The sequence below is a fragment of the Lepidochelys kempii genome, chromosome 10, assembly GCF_965140265.1.
Source record: "Lepidochelys kempii isolate rLepKem1 chromosome 10, rLepKem1.hap2, whole genome shotgun sequence".
NCBI lineage: Eukaryota > Metazoa > Chordata > Testudines > Cheloniidae > Lepidochelys > Lepidochelys kempii.
In genome coordinates, this window is record NC_133265.1 from 19,085,405 (window position 1) to 19,105,916 (window position 20,512).

At 40.3% G+C, this 20,512-nt stretch overlaps 1 protein-coding gene across 1 annotated transcript in view; it reads right to left on the reverse strand.

Annotated features, from left to right (window-relative positions):
* Nucleotides 1-20,512, reverse strand: part of XYLT1 (xylosyltransferase 1) — a 320,557-nt gene that overhangs the window by 238,987 nt on the left and 61,058 nt on the right. Inside the window, exon 2 of the mRNA XM_073362329.1 lies at nucleotides 547-585. Within this exon, the coding sequence (XP_073218430.1) occupies nucleotides 547-585 (39 nt within the window). The remainder of the gene's footprint in view (nucleotides 1-546; nucleotides 586-20,512) is intronic.

Here is a 20,512-nt window from a genome sequence, read left to right on the forward strand (position 1 = left end):
GAAAGTCCAATGGAAGCCCAAGTTAGAAAATGTTATCTCTATTTGAAGAAATTGGAAATGTATATGACTCATCTTCAGTATGTCAATGCTATTGCCTTAGCTGTCTCCCAAAGATCAAGGCGAATGGAAATCAATGCTGCTGCCTTATTAGGAAACACAAATCAGAGACTTCGTGACTTTGTAAAAACCCCTCTGTCACTTTGACCTTTTGGTGCCAAGCATCTCCATGGATTCATTACTGTGCATTGTTATGTTTTAGAAAGAAATCTCCAATACAACTGTATTTTTAAAAAGTAACAAACTGGCAGCCAACACCTTTATCTGTACTGTCTGGGAAGCTGAGCTGGGCAAATGGAAGAGGGGAGACTCATGTACAGACAGTTGTTTTGGCTTTAAATTTATGACCTCTGCTCTGACAATGTGGTACAGATTGCAATTAAGTTCAATCAAGATTTGAGGTGATGGCACAGCCTTCTCACTCTGGAAACAGGTATCCTCCAGAACATCCTACAAGTTAAACAAATAGAGGGGGAAAACAGTACTAACCTGGGTCTCCAAGCCGGTGTAGGGACGGGGAGGCTGGTCCTGTAAAAAGAAAGCAGAAGGAAATTGTGACACAGTCTATACCATTATGTTCACCACTTTTACAAGACTATAATAAATTTTGTACAGAGTATTCCTTGTGAGGTATTACTTGAAAACTGATAATCTGCTGAACATTATTGTCCTGGTAAATTATACATACATATATAAAATCTCATGTATAAAATGTTCTACTGTATAACATGTTCCAAGTTTAGAAAAGCAGACACAAACCAATCTTTTAGAGACTAAAGAAACTCTGGCACCCCAGCCAGATATCAGCATAATCAAATGGATTATGATGGGTTATCACCAAGTTTAGCCACCATTCTTTGGCAGGAAGAAGGGTGCAAGCAAGAACTTTACATATTAGCAATGGAAAACAGCTGCAGTGTAAACAGACTGGCTGTTGCCTGAACACCAGCTGGAGATAATCCTCAAAGAGTGGAGAATGGCATGACAAGAGGACACGCACACATCACCTCACCTCTCTCCTCGCATCTCATAGATATTAAGGTCAGAAGGGACCATTATGATCATCTAGTCTGACCTCCTGCACAATGCAGGCCACAGAATCTCACCCACCCACTCCTGCAATAAACCTCTCACCTATGTCTGAGCTATTGAAGTCCTCAAATCATGATTTAAAAAGACTTCAAGGTGCAGAGAATCCTCCAGCAAGTGACCCAGCCCCATGCTACAGAGGAAGACGAAAAACCCCCAGGGCCTCTTCCAATCTGCCCTGGAGGAAAATTCCTTCCCGACCCCAAATACGGTGATCAGCTGAAACCCTGAGATGTGGGCAAGATTCACCAGCCAGACACCCAGGAAAGAATTCTCTGTAGTAACTCAGATCCCACCCCATCTAACATCCCATCACAGGCCATTAGGTCTATTTACCATGAATATTTAAAGATCAATTAATTGCCAAAATCATGTTATCCCATCATACTATCTCCTCCATAAACTTTTCGAGTTTAATCTTGAAGCCAGATAGGTCTTTTGCCCCCACTGCTTCCCTTGGAAGACTATTCCACAATTTCACTCCTCTGATGGTTAGAAACCTTCATCTAATTTCAAGTCTAAACTTCCCAATGACCAGTTTATATCCATTTGTTCTTGTGTCCACATTGGTACTGAGCTTAAATAATTCTTCTCCCTCTCTGGTATTTATCCCTCTGATATATTTATAGAGAGCAATCATATCTCCCCTCAACCTTCTTTTGGTTAGGCTAAACAAGCCAAGCTCCTTGAATCTCCTTTCATAAGACAGGTTTTCCATTCCTCAGACCTTCCTAGTAGCCTTTCTCTGTACCTGTTCAAGTTTGAATTCATCCTTCTTAAACATAGGAGACCAGAACTGCACACAGTATTCCAGATGAGGTCTTACCAGTGCCTTGTATAACGGTACTAACACTTCCTTGTCTCTACTGGAAATACCTTGCCTGATGCATCCTAAGACCGCATTAGCTTTTGTCACGGCCATATCACATTGGCAGCTCATAGTCATCCTGTGGTCAACCAATACTTCAAGGTCCTTCTCCTCCATTTCTTCTAATTGATGCATCCCCAGCTTATAACTAAAATTCTTGTTATTAATCCCTAAATGCATGACCTTACACTTCTCACTATTAAATTTCATCCTATTACTATTACTCCAGTTTACAAGGTCATCCAGATCCTCCTGTATGATATCCCGGTCCTTCTCTAAATTGACAATACCTCCACTCATGGCACCTACAAAACTCTTGAAAGACAAAGGAAGCATCATTGAACTGGTGTAGAGGTGCTAGCTGGAAGGCTTTTCGGACAGTATAGACTGCTATAAGCATATAGTGAGATAAAACCTTTGCTTTGAATCCATTTAGCTTGCTAAATTAGGTATTCGTTTGCGATTTATCTTTTTATTTTCTTTGTAACCAATTCTGACTTTGACTCATTACTTGTAGTCACTTAAAATCTATCTTTCTGTAGTTAATAAATTTGTTTTATTACTTTATCTAAACCAGTGTGTTTGGACTGAAGTGTTTGGAAACCACCACTTGAGATAACAAGGTCTGTGCATATCATTTTCCTTTGAAGAAAGGATGGACTTTCTATGAGTTTTTATTGTCCAGTAGAGTGTTGGGCAGTACAAGATACACATTTCTGGAGGGAGTAGGCTGGGACTGGAGATTTCTTGGTGTCACTCTGCAATACAATTCATGAGTGGCTGGCAGAGCATTCATGTAACAAAGCTGCAAGTGGTTTTGCTGGAGGCTGTGTGTGAGCATCAGGAGTGGTGGCTCTTATAGCAAAGCAATGTAAAAGGCATCCCAGGCTGGACAGCAAAGGGGACATAGCATCCCTGGAGAATATCACAGAAATAGACATTAGTCTTCAGAATACCGAGAAAATGGGACTTTTTTGAGCTGTTATTGATTAGGCAAGATGACACCAAAGAAACAAGTGTTTACTCTAGCCCAGGCTTCTCAAATGTTCTCTTCTTAAGATAGAGTTCCTTTCATATACACCTCTCTTCCACTTCCATACAAAGCATTTGCCAGCCACAATATTTGGTTGCATGGGATAAAAGTAATATTAGAAGAATATTAGGGAGACCACATAGGTTTCAGAATAGACTCACGGTCATATGAGGCACTCATATCATTGAGCTCCTATTTTGGTTTTCATATTTTTCCTGCTCTGTTCTTTTTTACATTGCAATACAACTGATCTGTGCATCTTTAAAATTTTTGAGCTCTTTCAGAAAGTTAACTGGAGACTTTGGCAATGTGTAGAGCTGGTTGGAGAACTGAATATATTTGTGATTATTCCCATTTTTCATCAAAATTTCATTCTGATGATACAACTAGCTTTAATAATGTGTCATTATATTTAAGTATACAGTTCTAGCTTTGAAGTGTATATCTTCTCTTGTGCACAAAGTAAGAACCCTTATTGCAACTTGGCTAGGGGTCCAGAGCTCATTAAAGTACTCCTAAATACTAGAGCATAAAAACTGTCCATGTGGCCAGTTAATGAACAGGTCCTCAAAAAAAGATAATATCCTTGCAAGAAGCTACATCAGGAGAAGGCTTTGCAGAATTAAATGTGGGGTTTTTATATAATTTTGGTAGATAGTATTTATGTTGATTTTTAAGCATTTGCTTTGATTATTATCAATTTAAATGTTCACAGTTGAGCAAAATTATGGGGTAAGCATTTTATCCACTTATTTTGAAGCACTTTTTCCAAAATTTTATATTTTCATAGTTGTGAAAAATTATGGGGAGATCATGAAATAACAATTAGAGTAGGTTTTGAAATTCAAAAATTTAAAACTTTATAGCTGTTAAAACACAAATTGTCAACACCACGTCAAAGTATACAAAGTAAATATCTCTAAATCAAACTAAGTTCTCTTCTTACTTTGCCTATTTGTTAATTTCAATCATCATCATTGGAAATTTTTCTTCGTTGGTTTCTGTATGTGCAGTGAAAAATAGGTTTACCAATATTTACTGATTTTTTAAAAAAACCTAATCCTTTCAAACCTAATCATTAGTGTTCTGGGACTAGCTCTCAAACAAAATATTTAAAGAATCATCTTTTAAAGTACACAGGTACACTTTTAAAACTTCAGTCCTGCTGGCCCAAGGTATTACTGCGGGGGTCTCACTTTCTATAGCATCCTGTTTAACTGGAAAAGCTAACGAAGTGGAACCAGATCAATGATCCTTTCTCTTTAATCCATCACATCTGTCAAAATTAGACAACTTCAGTTGAGAGTAGGGTAAATTCTGGCCTGTCAGATTATAAAGCCCCTGGGAATAAGAGTTTTAAAATCCCAGGATACTTCAGCTAGATGTGATTCTGTTTTGTTCCTGCAGGGCCACAATGTGTACTAAGTAGCTAGCTTCCTTCCTTTCCCTTTAAAGACTACACCAAATGCAGTTAACATTTGCATAGTTTTTGATTTAGTACATTTTTTATAACTGTACTAATGAAGGGTTTTCTTAATGAGCCCAGAATGAAGACTACCAGTCAAATACAGAGATGCCTTGCAGCTAACTGCCTGTCTTTTCCCCCCAAGAAATAAATAAGTTCTGTGATATCTGCCAGCAGTTTATGCACAGCTGAGAAGTATCAAAGTCTTACCTCTAATCCAACATCTAGTGATCTTATCAACATATTCAAACACTGGAGTACAACTACTGCTCACACATGGATGTTATCTGACCACAGATCAAATAATACTAAGAGTTGTAAGATGTGCAGAAACATGGATGTATCCATGAATGATTTCACTCAGATAAACTAGAAAAGGATCTTATTTAGTGAAAAAAGCTCTTGTGAAGATTGGCCCCCCTATTTTCTCAAAAGGGAATGATCCAGGTACACTAGACACTGAATACATGCATTTATCATGTTCATCTGTTACGGACTCAGGAGATTAAATTAATTCCTTGTGTGACTGGATTCTAAGGAAGTGATGCCAGCAAAGAAAACAAGTTCAGACACTATAAAGTACCTCTCCTCTCTTAAGTGAAGGGATCAATTTTTAATTTGGTTAGAATGGGTCTCGATTGTTCTGAATTTTTCTCCCCTGTGAGATCTACACCAAAGCAGAGACACCAACAATATTGAATAGTGTGTATGCGTGTGAGAGAGAGAATCCAAAAATAACTTTCTAAGGTAGTAACAGCAAATTATTACTTTTCCAATACAATGGCCCCGCTGTACAGATTTCCCTTTGGGATATCATCTGGATTTTCTTAGTCACTGCCAGCTACATTGCAGACAATAGCTTTTTCAAAATGCGTTGTTGGTTCTTCAGTTAGAACCACAGCATCCTGAAAGGGTCCAGGGAATTCTTAGAATAAAAGCCCAACAACTACTGAAAAGAAAGTATTAACCTCATAGATCAGGGCTGGGCAAACTACGGCCCGCCGGCTGCATCCGGCCCGCCATACATTTTAATCCAGCCCTCGAGCTCCCGCCAGGGAGGAGGGTCCGGGGCTTGCCTCATTCCACAAGGCTCCCGGAAGCAGTGGCATGTTCCCACTCCGGCTCCTATGTGTAGGAGCAGCCAAGGGGCTCCTCAAACTGCCACCACCCCCGCAGCTCCCTTTGGCCAGGAACCGCAGCCAATGGGAGATGCAGGGGCGGTGCTTGCGGACAGGGCAATGCACAGAGCCGCCTGGCCGCGCTTCTGCATAGGAGCTGGACAGGGGACATGCCACTGCTTCTGGGAGCTGCTTGAGGTAAGTGCTGCCCGGAGCTTCCACCCCTGACCCCTTCCTACACCCCCAGCCCCTCATCCCCAGCCCCACCTCAGAGCCTGCATCCCCATCTGGAGCCCTATCCCACCTCCCCCGCAACCCCAACACCCTGCCCAAGCTTGGAGCCCCCTCCCGCACCCTGAAATCCTCATTTCTGGCCCCACCCCAGAGCCCGCACCCCAGCCCCAAATTTTGTGAGCATTGTGTGCCTCATTTAAGAAGATCATTTATATTGCTTAGTGCTTGGTTCACTTTCAGTTTTGTGTTGTTTTGCTTTAGTTTCTCTATTGATTGAAAATTCCAGAGCTGGATCTTTGGGTCCCAAAAAGCTCAGCACCTTGAGCACATCCTTAAATGAGAAATGTAAAAGTAGAAACTTAGCTTTCATTTAAAGGGGGCAAAAATATTTAGAATAAAAAGAAGTTTCTTATCCTTTTCCTTGCAATGGTGTCTTTAAGATGTGAATCAATTGCCAGAGTTTAACCAAAAAAACCACTGGGTTCCACTTCCATAGAGATACACACACTTACTTTTCATTCAAAATGAGTCAGTTAATTTTAGGGTATTTCCCAAAGACAGCCTTCCCTAAAATGCTCAGGTAGGTTTGGTGAATGCAAAGGTCAACTTGAGTTAATTTGGGAATACAATATTGTCTGGTTAGGCACACTGAGTATCCTAAAGGATGCTGGCAGTTTAATTGCCAGTGTTTGCAGGGGACTTATCTTAAGTATTTTAAAATCTTTGTATGTTTTCAATGTGCCTAGCTGCCACGATGCAAGATATATAAAATAAATATTATTTGAGATTAAACAAGTTTCAAACAGATCCTGTTACCACAGAGCTTACAGACACACACTGCATAACCACCCTGAGGACATGCTAGAGAGTTTCAGCTCTGAGGACAGTATTTGCTAGTTGCCCTGCCCACTAGAACTGAATGATCATGGAAACAAAACATGAACGTTTTTAAACAGTGATAACTGGAAGAAAAAAAATAATTGTTAGCTGGCTCATAAACCTCAATATGCCCTCACTGTGCCAACCCTGCTGATCTGATTTGCACTTCCTGCAACACAGCAGGTCACTTCCATTAGGTACCAGGTACATGTTTTGGAGGGAGAAAATTCCTGGAACAGCCAAATCCTTCCTCATACAGCTGAATTCATACACATTTCAAAAAGGTGCTTATCACCAGAGCATCTAGCACCCAACAGAAACTAAAATCAAACAATTGCGCAGGTATGCAGGCAACCAAACTGCTTTGGTAACTTAGCAAACTATTAGCACTCAGCTTGACAGCTGGATCCATCTATTAGAAAAATCCCTGAGCACTTGCCTTCTAAATCCAGAGCCAGCTGACTTACATGGGCCTGTACGAGGTAATGGCTGTAGATGGGAAAAGGCCTGCTCAAATGCACCACAAACCCTGCCCTGAAGGCTACCAGGAATGAACACAGAAGGCTGCATAGTTCAGCTGCTCCCCTCCTATACACGACCAACTCCTCCTCACTGAAACAGTCTAGTACCCAGGTCGGCAATTGGTCTAACAATACTGAGATTTGTAAGAGAAACCCCGTTTCGTCTCTCAGGGCCCTATCCTGCTTCCACTTTACACAGAAGTTTAACTTTAGCAGAATTGTACCAGATTTACACTGGTGCACATGGGGGGGGGGCGGAGAGAATTTGGTCCATATTCTGCTTGATTTGGTTATTAAAAGCAACTTGCTCATGAAAAACAAAGGAAACACAAAAAGAGAGAGACAGAGAGAGATCTGTTCAGAGAGGACAACGTCAGCAGCAAGAACAACACTAATCAGTCCATAGCCTCACATGTGAAACATCAGTCTTGCCCACGTAGCCATTTACTTCAATCTGTGAACACTTACTCTCCTTTTCTTACATCGTTGTGACAACACAATGCTGCTTTCCCACTTTTTGTGTACTGGATTTAAAACTGGACACTCCCGCTTTTGCTTTTAAGAATGTCTCTGGACACCCAAAAGATGAATACAACTGTTTGCAGCTGAAAGTCTTGGGAAAGAGCATTACAGTAAATGCTACAACACAAAGTTGTTTTATCCCACACCACAATTACATAGGCCACATTCACAGATGTCTCAGGCACTATGTGAAAATTGGAACAAACAAATTGGATAGGATAGCAGCAAAACATTACCATGTGGGGAAAAAAAAACCCTTCACTTCCGGTATGATCAAGTTCACACACATCAAGGTAGCAGTAATTTAACTGAGATAACTGGCTCACTGAATGATTTGCATATTATTAGAAGTCTGTCAAGGACTATGAAATATGAACCAATTCTGAACTGTTAAAGTAGGTTACATGTAGAGGAACCCCCACTGACTTCCACTGGTCCCTGGTATAACTAAAAAGAAAAGGAGTACTTGTGGCACCTTAGAGACTAACCAATTTATTTGAGCATGAGCTTTCGTGAGCTACAGCTCACTTCATCGGATGCATGCCATGGAAACTGCAGCAGACTTTATATATACACAGAGAATATGAAAAAATACCTCCTCCCACCCCACTGTCCAGCTGGTAATAGCTTATCTAAAGTGATCATCAGGTGGGCCATTTCCAGCACAAATCCAGGTTTTCTCACCCTCCACCCCCCCCACACAAATTCACTCTCCTGCTGGTGATAGCCCATCCAAAGTGACAACTCTTTACACAATGTGCATGATAATAAAGTTGGGCCATTTCCTGCACAAATCCAGGTTCTCTCACCCCCTCACCCCCCCGTCCCAAAAACCACACACACAAACTCACTATCCTGCTGGTAATAGCTCATCCAAAGTGACCATTCTCCCTACAATGTGCATAAGTAAAGAGTTGTCACTTTGGATGGGCTATCACCAGCAGGAGAGTGAATTTGTGTGGGGGGGTGGAGGGTGAGAAAACCTGGATTTGTGCTGGAAATGGCCCACCTGATGATCACTTTAGATAAGCTATTACCAGCTGGACAGTGGGGTGGGAGGAGGTATTTTTTCATATTCTCTGTGTATATATAAAGTCTGCTGCAGTTTCCACGGCATGCATCCGATGAAGTGAGCTGTAGCTCACGAAAGCTCATGCTCAAATAAATTGGTTAGTCTCTAAGGTGCCACAAGTACTCCTTTTCTTTTTGCGAATACAGACTAACACGGCTGTTACTCTGAAACCTGGTATAACTAAAGTAATGACTCTGTAAACTGAATTGCATAAGTTTATAGAGCCTTTGAAGCCAATACTGCGTAGGCTTCCGTATTGTTTTGAGACCTTGAAAAGACATACAACTTGTTTGGTCCACAAACAGAATTCTGTATTACCTAATGCCCGCACCCTTCCCCCCACCTGTTCAGACCTCTGATTTTTCTGCTTTGCTTCATGTACTGCAGATAGACAGCATCATTACCACTGCTAGTTGTGTCACTCTTTGTGGAAAGGAAAGTTGATAAACTGCATAAAGTCACTCCCTACATGAACACTGTCACGTGGAAGGACCCCTCTGTTCAAAGGGCAGCTACTTATTTACTTTGACTCTTGAATCTCTGCTGTGGTTCTGCTCTGTTTAACAAAGAATATTTTAATAAACTCTGAAAGAACTTTGTGGTTCTAACCCATTTCATGCAAACCCAGAAAGAGCATATATAAACATTTTGATGCCTTTTGCACATTGTGTGTTCTTTTCCTTGCTAGGGTCTCACCATTATCACCCTGATGTGATAAAAAACTGTTAGTTTAACGTGCTGTAAGGTAACTGGATGCCAGGCAGTAGGACTCAAAATAGGTAAATGCAATGTGTGAATTGGCTGCCAGAAGACTGGAAACCCTGGTGAGGCTTGAAGTCTGGCCAGTTTCCCACAGAACTGCTGACTCAAACAGTGATGGAATAAAGTTTCCATGGATGCAGCACAGGGAACAAAATGGAACCCCCTAAAACTGAATTATATAGTAAAGACCTCTTTGCTCAAGGAATGGCCATGGACCTGATCCAGTTCCCACTGAAGTCAATGGCAAAACTCACTGATCTTATGAAGACAAGGTTTAAGAAGAATAGGACAGGCCCTACACTTGTTGGAGGAAAGACTGAAATAAAAACAGAACACTTCTAAATAAGTTTTTCTTTCATCTGCCTCTGCTGAGCTAATACCGGATGCCTTTTCTGATGCCTAGAAGCTATGATGATTGGTGCCACATATAGGAACAGGATCCGATCTTCAGCTGTTATAAACTGGCAAGTTCCACTGATAATTTCAACCAGCGGAGGATTTGGTTCACAATAATTAGGCAGTAGAAGTAGATAAATCAGGCAGGCAAACATACATTAGTCAACAGGCATGCAATTTAAAAGGATGCTTTTACAATTTGGCCTTAAGTTTAGATTTTGTGAAATTAAGCTTTTACATTACAAAAGAATAATGGATACTTAAACACATATTCTAAGGTAACTGTTGCATTTAAACAAATAAACCTGTGGTGTGTGCAACCCACACACTGCAGGACTGAGAATCTAATTTGTGAAATTTACAACAAACAAGTAACTTCACTGATTTTCACTAAGTTGAAAAAAATTAGAAAGTAAACAATCAGTACGTATGAAAAGCATAGTTCATTTAAAAAATTCTTTCCATCTTAATAATGCAAAGTGTTTATAGTAACATCGCTAAATGAATGTGTGTGTCTGTGGTTGGAAAATTTCTGCCTTTTTCTCTCTACATAACAATACTGGAAAAGAAATGTTGCAAAATATTTTGCAATTAATGTTTCCTATAATCCAACCAGCTTTCTCGTTTACAAGATATAAAGACTACTTCTTCACTTCCTTGCACCTCTATAAAGGTACAAAGTCTTTGCCCTAGTGTTAATGACTGCATAAAGTGTAAGACAATATAAAAATCAGGTCCATAATTCTTAAGTTCATCATATCTCAGACTATTACTGTCAAAATGCAATCACACAGTTTTCACTATTCAAGTTGCATTTAATTTTTTATGATCTCCTCCTCCTTTCCACTTAAACTATATAGACACATGATCTCAGAGTGCTCTTTTAAATGTCACATTACGGCTTCTAATTCATAACAGTGGTCATTCTAAATAGAGTTCAGAAATAATGGCAGAGTGGCGTATTTGCCTGGCTGCTACTTGGGTTGCACCACTTCTTCAGATAAATAGTGATATTCACCATACAGGGCTGTAAATCTGGCAGCTTACACCGGGCCAGTCTGGCACTAAATTGACCTTCAATTGGACAGTAAATAAATAATAGCAGAAAGACAGAAAATAAGCAGAGCAAGAATAGAAAATTTCCCTTCACTTTATGGACTGAAGCACTCCTTGAATTTGCCGTTTGTGGTGAAGGTACTACAAATACTCTTGGCAGCAACAGCACACTTCCTGTCTAGTGCACAAAACTCAGCGTGCTGCAAGCTTATTGTATAGTCATTTGTGTGCCTGTCAAATAGGAAGTTATCACATCATTGTGCCAAAATGAAACAGCCAAGAGTTAACCACTCTGCTCCGCTGCTAAGAATGTTCCATTTAATCTAAACAAAGAGGCCTCATTCCTATTGCAGTCAGGAAGAGTAAAATAAAAGCATTTCAGAATATAGCATCCTGTAAATTATTGTGAAGCAGACATTGATGGAAAAGCACATTTATTATATAATAATGAACTCCTTTCATTAACACTTAGCACATTTTTGCCCTTACTGTACTTCAATTGTTTTTGTTTCTGAGAGGTGAGAATTTGGTGTCAAGAGGGCTAAGTTCTCTGAACCCATTGCCAAGGTTATGAGAGATTTCTAGAAACTTCAAAAACAGACTCCAATGAGAGACTGATGAATTGGAATTAATTTGCAAACTGGATACAATTAACTTGGGCTTGAAATAAAGACTGGGAGTGGATGTGTCATTATACAAAGTAAAACTATTTCCCCATGTTTATTTCCCCCTCCCCCCCACTGTTCCTCAGAAGTTCTTGTCAACTGCTGGAAATGGCCCACCTTGATTATCACTACAAAAGGTTTCTCCCCACCCACCCCCCACTCTCCTGCTGGTAATAGCTCACCTTACCTGATCACTCTTGTTACAGTCTGTATGGTAACACCCATTGTTTCATGTTCTCTGTGTATATAAAATCTCCCCACTGTATTTTCCACTGCATGCATCCGATGAATTGAGCTGTAGCTCATGAAAGTTTATGCTCAAATGAATTTGTTAGTCTCTAAGGTGCTACAAGTCCTCCTTTTCTTTTTGCTAGACTAGAGCAACAGTCATATGCTGGTATTAACAGAACATGTGTGACAAGCCATCCTCCAGTTTGTGCTATCTGGATAGCTTTACATGCACAATTGTTTTAGAAAATCAGCTGCCTGATAAGAGGGGAAAAAAGCAAATGCTTAGCACAGAGATTTAATGACGGCGTTTTAAAAAGAAAGTTGAAAGTGAACATCATATTAGTAATTGACTAATGTTTTTTCTCCATTTATTTCAAGGGGACTCTCACAGTGCTCTTGTGAAGTAGGTGTTATGACAGCTGATTCACAAATAGGTAAAACTGAGGCCGGGGATCCGGGGGGGTGGGGGGGTATGTTGTGGAAGGCCCAGGAATAGATGCAGATTTGTTTATTTGCTTCAATGTATAGAATATCTATTCATAGGTCTAGCAGTCTGATTTCCACAAGTGCTGAGCACCCACAACAACCTCAAATGTCAGTGGGAGCCACTGTTGCCCATCAACTCTGAAAATCAAGCTGTAAGTGCACTGGCCCAGAGTTTAAGGTCAAGTTTACTAAACTGTCCATTAATTCAAACTTGCCTTACTTTGGCTAACTTGAAACCTTTATAGCTTGATTCTTCAGAGTCACTGAGCACCAGCAGTTCCTATTGACTCCAGCTGGAGTTGGGATTGCTCTGCACTTCTTCAAATAAGGCTCAAAGTAACTCACTTTCGATATGCAAAAAAACAAACAAACAAACAAACAAACAAACAAGACACTCAAATTCAAGGACCCTTTTGGAAACTTTGGCTGAAGTTATTTGTGTTACATAACGAATAAGAGACTGAAGCCCAGATCCAGCAAATTGTTCCACACAAGCACAATAGCACGCAATGACTTGGAGAATCAAGACATATATTAGGAAGAGAAACCAACACCCCTCATTTTGAATTTCCCTGCCCTAAACAGTAGGCAACACAATCTCCTCATATCATCACATCATATTAGCACATCTAATTCTTTTACAAAGCAACCACTGCAGTCACAATACATGAAAATGAGTTGGCTACTAATTTTTAGTAAAGGTAAATAAAATTGTTGACTGTACAAATTATTTTCATACACCGTGATAGAAACTCCATCAAACAAAGATAAGAGAACAAAGCAGAGCTGAAACAGTTTAAGTTATAGCTTATGGTAAATATAACAAATTATTTTATTATTATATATATATATACACACACACACACCCCATTGTTATTCCAAAATATATCAGTATAAATGACTTATTTGTTTGTACCCCCAGCAAAACTTGACGTGACACATGGTTCTTATGATACCAGTTTATAGGTTATCACTCCAATAAACTAAACAGTAAAAAAAGAATTGCCATGAGACAATAACTTCCCCTCACCCTCACCCTCCAAAGAACAGCATGACTTACCACAAGCTGCATTTCCTCTTTGGAATGGGTGCGCCAGAAGTGCCAAACTGTATGTTGCCACCATACCTCAGTTCAAGTTTCATTAGCTTATTTAACACACCTGTTTTATTTGACTATCACCAGCAGTTAATGAAAACCCTCTGTATCAGAGAGAAACGTTTTTTTCTTCCTGATCACTGGACCAAGACCAATGCTAGTTTCAGGTCATGAAATAACTGACATTACTTGAGTTAAATCTTGCTCTGCTTGTGTGTGTTCCACTTAAATTCCACAAAGTTTTAGCTGCCTGCAACAGTATCTTGAGAAATGTTAGAATAGCAACCAGTGACTTAAACAATCATCACCTCTCAATTTTCAGACTGCCATTTTACAAATGGTAGAAATAATTGTTGGAATTTGAGTGAGAACTAAACAAATAAAAAGATCATCTGAATGACATGAGGTTAATATCTGATATTTGAGGGCAGATCAGGGCAAGAATACTTTACTACTGAAATGCTAAGATTTCTATTTTACCAATAGTGTTCATTATTTTTATTACACTCGAGCCAAGGTCAGGGCCTCGGGGTGCTGTACAAACATGTGGTAGAGAACTTTCATTTTGAAAAAGGCAAGACAGACAAAGGGTGGGAGAAAGGGAGTATTATTTTCTCCATTTTATAGGGGAGGAACCAAGGTATGGAAAGATTAAGTGACTTGTCCAAGGTCATAGAGGAAATCTGTGACAGTACCAAGTATCAAATCCAAATCTCCCAAGATAAAGCACCTTAACCACAAGACCACCTTTGCTCGCCTGTTTTGTAAAACACATTTTTCTAGCACTAGAAATATTGGACTTTAAAACAGCAACTGGCCCCTCAATCTGGTCAGATGCATTGTTGACACTGGTCCAGGATTGATTATGGCAAGTCCCAGATGAGGTCTGGGGGGCAGCGGGCAGTATCATTTTCTGTTGCTGTGCATTCCACAAAATGCCTAAGGCAGCAGAGAGAAGAGTAATGTAAAGGCCTGCTATATCCTCTTTGTCAGTTTCTAAATACTTTGAGTTTAAAATTTTTGATTACCCTGAAATTTAGTTCCTCTTGGGTTGATGTGTAGTAAACAAGGGAAAAGGTCTCATCTTGACATGGCCATTTTCACTTAATTTACATATGTTTACTATCGCAAATCTCAGTCCCAGACTGTAAATTGGTTTCTGTTTTGTTGTACTTTTCCATGATGGTGTCTCAGATAATAGAGAAAAATCTCTTTATAATACAATTTAAAACATTAGGCCTGGCAGCCCTGTCTACTGCCAGAGAAAAGGGGATCCAAATAATAAATATCTTGGCATGTGGGTAGAATTGACTTGACAGATTGAAGCATAGGGACACAACCGTCCCAGGGCGCTGTGGCTTTGTCTCTTTTACAGACCTCAGGCCTGTGAGCTTATGGTTCTCATCCCATGTTCCATTTTGGCACAAAAACCTCTGCTATTTCCTCTCTGAGTGCTTCACTCTTGCTTCTATTAACCAGAAGCAACACAAGTAAATAGGACTTCAGGGAACTCGGAAGCGTGTTGAAAAAGAAGACAGTCCAAGTGATCTTCTCTGAGATTCTTCATTTCCCATGAGCAAAGGAAGACAGATGGCAGAAGATTCTAAAGTTCTAAAAGAGCTGGGTGAGAAGCTTCCTAGACTATTAATGGTGATTTTCATAGAATCATAGAATCATAGCATCATTTACTCTCTTGTACCACATCTTTTTCATTGAGCTTCATAGAATCATAGAAGGCTAGGGTTGGAAGGGACCTCAGGAGGTCATCTAGTCCAACCCCCTGCTTGAAGCAGGACCAATCCCCAATTTTTGCCCCAGATCCCTAAATGGCCCCCTCAAGGATTGAACTCACAACCCTGGGTTTAGCAGGCCAATGCTCAAACCACTGAGCAATAAGTCTTGGCACATTAGGGAAGCACCAGAAGACTGGAATGGCAGATATAGGACTCAATTAATAAAGAATTTAAGGAAGGTAACATAATTAATGCCAATCAACATGAGTTTAACGAAAACAGGTCCCGTTACACTAACTTGATATATTTTTCTGATGAGATTACGAGTTTGGTTGATAAAGATAATAGTGTTGATATAATATACATAGACTTCTGTGAGGCATTGGACTTGGCAGCGCATGACATTTTGATGAAAAAACTAGAAGGATATAAAATTAAGATGGTACATGTTAAATGGATTAAAAGCTTGCTGGTAGGTCTAAAATGCAATTGTAAATGGGGCATAATCATTGAACGTATATATTTCTAGTGGGATCCCACAGGGACCCGTTCTTGGCCCTATGCTATTTAATATTTTTATTAATGACCTGGAAGAAAACATAAAATCACCACTGATAAAGTCTGCAGATGACACAAAAATTGGAGAACTGCTAAATAATGAAGAGGACAAGCCGCTAACACAGAGTGATCTGGATCACGTGGCAAGCTGTGCACAAGCAAACAATATGTGTTTTAACATGGGTAAATGTATACATCTGGGACCAAAAGAACGTAGGCCATTCTTACATGATGGGGGACTCTACCCTGGGAAGCAGTGATTATCCTTGGATGTATAAATAGAGGGAATCTCAAGTAGTAGCACAGAAGTTATTTTATCTCTGTATTAGGCATTGGTGCAACCTCTGCTGGAATACTGTGTCTAATTCTGGTGTCTGGTGTCTAATTCTGGTGTCAACAATTTAAGAAGGATGTTGATAAATTGGAGAGGGTTGAGAGAGAAGCCACAAAGAATGATTAAAAAGGATTAGGAAGCATGCCTTATAGTGATAGACTCAAAGAGCTCAATCTATTTATCTTAACAAAGGGAAGGTTAAGGGGCAACTTGATTACAGTCTAAATACCTACATAGGAAATAAATATTTGATAATAGGCTCTTCAATCTAGAAGAGAGATATATATCATGAACCAGTGGTTGGAAGCTGAAGCTAGATAAATTCAGAATGGAAATAAGGTGTAAATTTTTAATAGCGAGAGTAATTAACCATTGGAGCAATTTACAATTTACCAAGGATGGCAGTAAATCTCCATCGGTGACAATTTTTAAATCAAAACTGGATGTTTTTCTAAAAAGATCTGCTCTAGGAATTATTTTGGGGAAGTTCTATGGCCTATGTTGTACAGGTCAGACTAGATGATCAGCATGGTCCTCTCTGGCATTAGAATCTACGAATTCATGAATCTATGAGCTTACTTAATGAGCATCTTTTTAATATTTAGTTTTATCCTCATTGTTCAGCCTCTTGCTTTATTTGGTGCACACTAACCAAGAGCAGAGTGATTAGTGGGGTATGCTGGGAGGAGTAAGCACAGTGCCATAACGCAGCCTCTCTTACACTGGCCAATGCGGCTGGCCTGGCAGAGGGATGGGAGGGGCTGCCCCCTTTCAAAGCAACAGGCAGAGTTGCCATTCCAAGGACCACCATCCCCACAGGGAGGGATTAGCCACGCTCTGGCCCCAAGTCTAGAGACGTGACAACCTGCAACATTTTAGTAACTACAGCACCAGAAATCAAAGCTTGAAATGGCTCATGATGCTTTTTTTTTTTTTTTTTTGCACACTGGCCACTGTTTTAAAGGCTTGAGTCCACACAATGGGACAAAAAGAAAAGGAGTACTTGTGGCACCTTAGAGACTAACCAATTTATTTGAGCATGAGCTTTCGTGAGCTACAGCTCACTTCATCGGATGTAGCTCACGAAAGCTCATGCTCAAATAAATTGGTTAGTCTCTAAGGTGCCACAAGTACTCCTTTTCTTTTTGCGAATACAGACTAACACGGCTGTTACTCTGAAACCTGTCACAATGGAACAATAATTAGAAAAGACTAGCCATTATCAGCTTAGCCTGCAGAGTAGCAGGCTGCATTTCTTTTGTCTTGCTTCACTTCACTAGTTTTCTATGAGTGTTCACTTAGAGGAGAAAAGAAATAAAGATCTTGCTAATCTACACAGAGACTTCAGAATAACTGGTCTGCAAAGGATGCATTCAAGCAAAGATACTGATTCCATAAAAAACACAGCAGGGCTTCTCAGCCGGTTATCACAGGCCATGTCAAATATAATTTTATTATTTCTTCTGGACATCTTAACAAACCTCCAGGAAGCTTTGGTCCACAGCTGTAAAAGCCATTATCTAACAGTTTTTCTTCTCCAGCAAGTGATCGAGAAAAAGAAAAGAGACTACAGGAAACTCTCCCTATTATATAGTTAGTGGAATTAGTCAGTGAAAGGTGATCTTTGGATACCAAGACTGGGACACTTGTCCCAGTTTCACTCTCTAGCATTGTTTACATGCCAACAGCATTTCTCAGGGGCAAGTACTTGACTAGTGTACTAATCCTCCCAACATGGTTTACATCTGCAGCATTTGAAAATTTATGACTTATTGAAGACCCTAGTTTCAGCCATTGCAACAGGCTCTGTGCAAGTTTTAACACAGCAGAGCCAGTTTGAAGTCAGATGTAAGGATGAGATTCTCACCCCCCACTCACCTGCTTTTCTCAGCATAAAAGGGCTGAAGCAGTCTAAAAGGGCTCTAATAATCCTAGACCCAGCCAGGGGAGAATTCCCTCAGCACAGGAACTGAGGGAGAGCCACAGACTGTTTTCCGAGGACGCCCTCACAAGCACTGGCACAGCGGGCGTGGGACCACACACCACACTGCACTGTGAAAATTGTGGGCAATGTTCCTGCCTGTATGCAGCTGGTAACCAGATGCTGTAAATCTGGCAGCCTGCAGGGGCAGTTCCATCCCCCGGAGCAGCCCAGAATCAAAAGGGTACTAAAATAGCTGAATGAAAGCCAATGAGCCTCTCCTACCCTTGCTCTGGAGTCCTCTCCTGCACTTCTTAGAGGCACCACACAGAATTTATCTGCAGGCATTTAAGGTGCCAATACATTTAAGTCAATTGCAACATTCCCATTGACTTCTGTGGGCAGGACAGACCCTATCAATGTGTATTTGGAAACCTCACAAGGGTTCAAAGACAGTCTCCAAACTACAGGCAGAGCTTTGGAGATTCCCCAGGTAATAAAACACTCAGGGCTCAAGCAGCGGGGCTCGGGTAGTGATTTAAAGAGCCCAGGGCTCCCCACAGCAGCCGGAGCCCCGGGCCCTTTAAATCACTGGCCTGGGGAAGCCAGTCTGGTCCGGCACAGAGCACTGGCTCCTGCCGGTACGCCATAACAGCCCATACTGGCTTACTTTCACCTCTGCATGGAGGTAAAATACAAACTTGTAAATATGCAATTAATAGTGGCCATTTAAGGTGTGCAAAAAATTCAAAATGAAACACCAAAAATCTTGATAAAGTTTCAAAAGTTTTCCAAGTTTATGAACAGTCTGCAAAAATTTGCAAGATTTTTCTACTCAAAATCAGATTTGATTCAAAAGAGAATACAAAAAGTGAAATTTTTCCCTTTGGATAGATAGTTTCACCAACAGTAACATTTGAGAATGTGGCAAAGTCTGTGACAAACACGTAAGGCACTTCCACAAGAAAAAAAAATAGACACTGGAATAATTTAAGTATTAAGCCTGTGATAACAGTATTACAAAGGTGAAGAGGCCTGAGCTGTCAGGTTATTTTTATTTAACTACAGTTCACTTACACCAAAAATCAAAACTGCTATGAAACAAGACAGCAGAGGCTTGAGACACGTTTGAGTAGCACTGAATTGCTTTCTTGAACATGAGTAGCTTTAAAAAAGTTTGGTGACGTTTTTGTAATTTGTAAGAGCAGGTAGGAATCATAGAATTATAGAAGATTAGGGTTAGAAGAGACCTCAGGAGGTCATCTAGTCCAAACCCCTGCTCAAAACAGGATCACCCCTGTATCTGAGCCCAGCATGCAGCTGTTTGATCATGTACTATAGATGTACGTATACCAGGTAACTAGTATAGTGTGAAAATTTTGGCTGAGAAACAAATGTTCCAGCTGACTCCTGTTATAAAGACAAGTGGACTGGTGATGAAACAGATGTTTTTACAGCTGTCTGATATCTCACCTACAGAAACAAAACAAAATAAAACCTCTTCTACAGTTACTGATTCAGTAACAATGGGTTAAATCCTCAGCTGGGGTAGTAAATCAGCGTAGCTCCACTGAAGTCAGTGAACTGAAGCTCTGTTCCAATATATGCTCCAGCACAGTATGGGAGTAAGCACATCCATGGACAGAGTAACTATATATCCAGTGAGATAACTGAAAGTTGCTCTGCTTTTGATACAGATACGAGTTATTTACAATGTTTTATGTAAGTAAAATCTAGCACACTTCAGAAAACAAACAATTCTGAAAACAACTTCTGAAACCTATACTTAAAGGATTTTTTAAAAATAAGTCGCAAGTCATTTCCACTGGCTAGGGCTCATAAACACATCCGACACAAGAAAAGCCACAACATAGTGGTTATCCACTAAAAACCTAACAACCATTCAGTCCATGTAGCAGACGTTGAGCTGATGAGAGTAAGGGCTTGTCTACACTGGCAATTAACAGCACTGCAACTTTCTTGCTCAGGGGTGTGAAAAAAGACCCCGCTGAGTGCAGCAAGTTTCAGCGCTGTAAAGTGCCAGTGTAAACAGTGCTCGGGGAACCATGTCCCTCATTGAGGTGAGTTTTTTTAGAGCGCTGGGAGGGCTCTCTCCCAGCGCTGCACCGCGACCACACAAGGTACGTTAAAGCACTGCTCCCGCTACACTTTAGCGTTGCCAGTGTAGACTAGCCCTAAGTTTACTGCAGTATATTACACTCTAAGAAAAACTTCACCTACGAAATAAAACCTAAGAAAGAAAAAACATTCAGACATTTAAATGGGATGAATAGGATGAGATGAGTACAGTGGGGTTTTCAAAAGCTATTAAGTGATTTCAGAGCAAAAGTCTCACTGATTTGTGCTCCTAAATCACTTACGTGTTCTTGAAAATCCCATCCTAAATGATCACAGT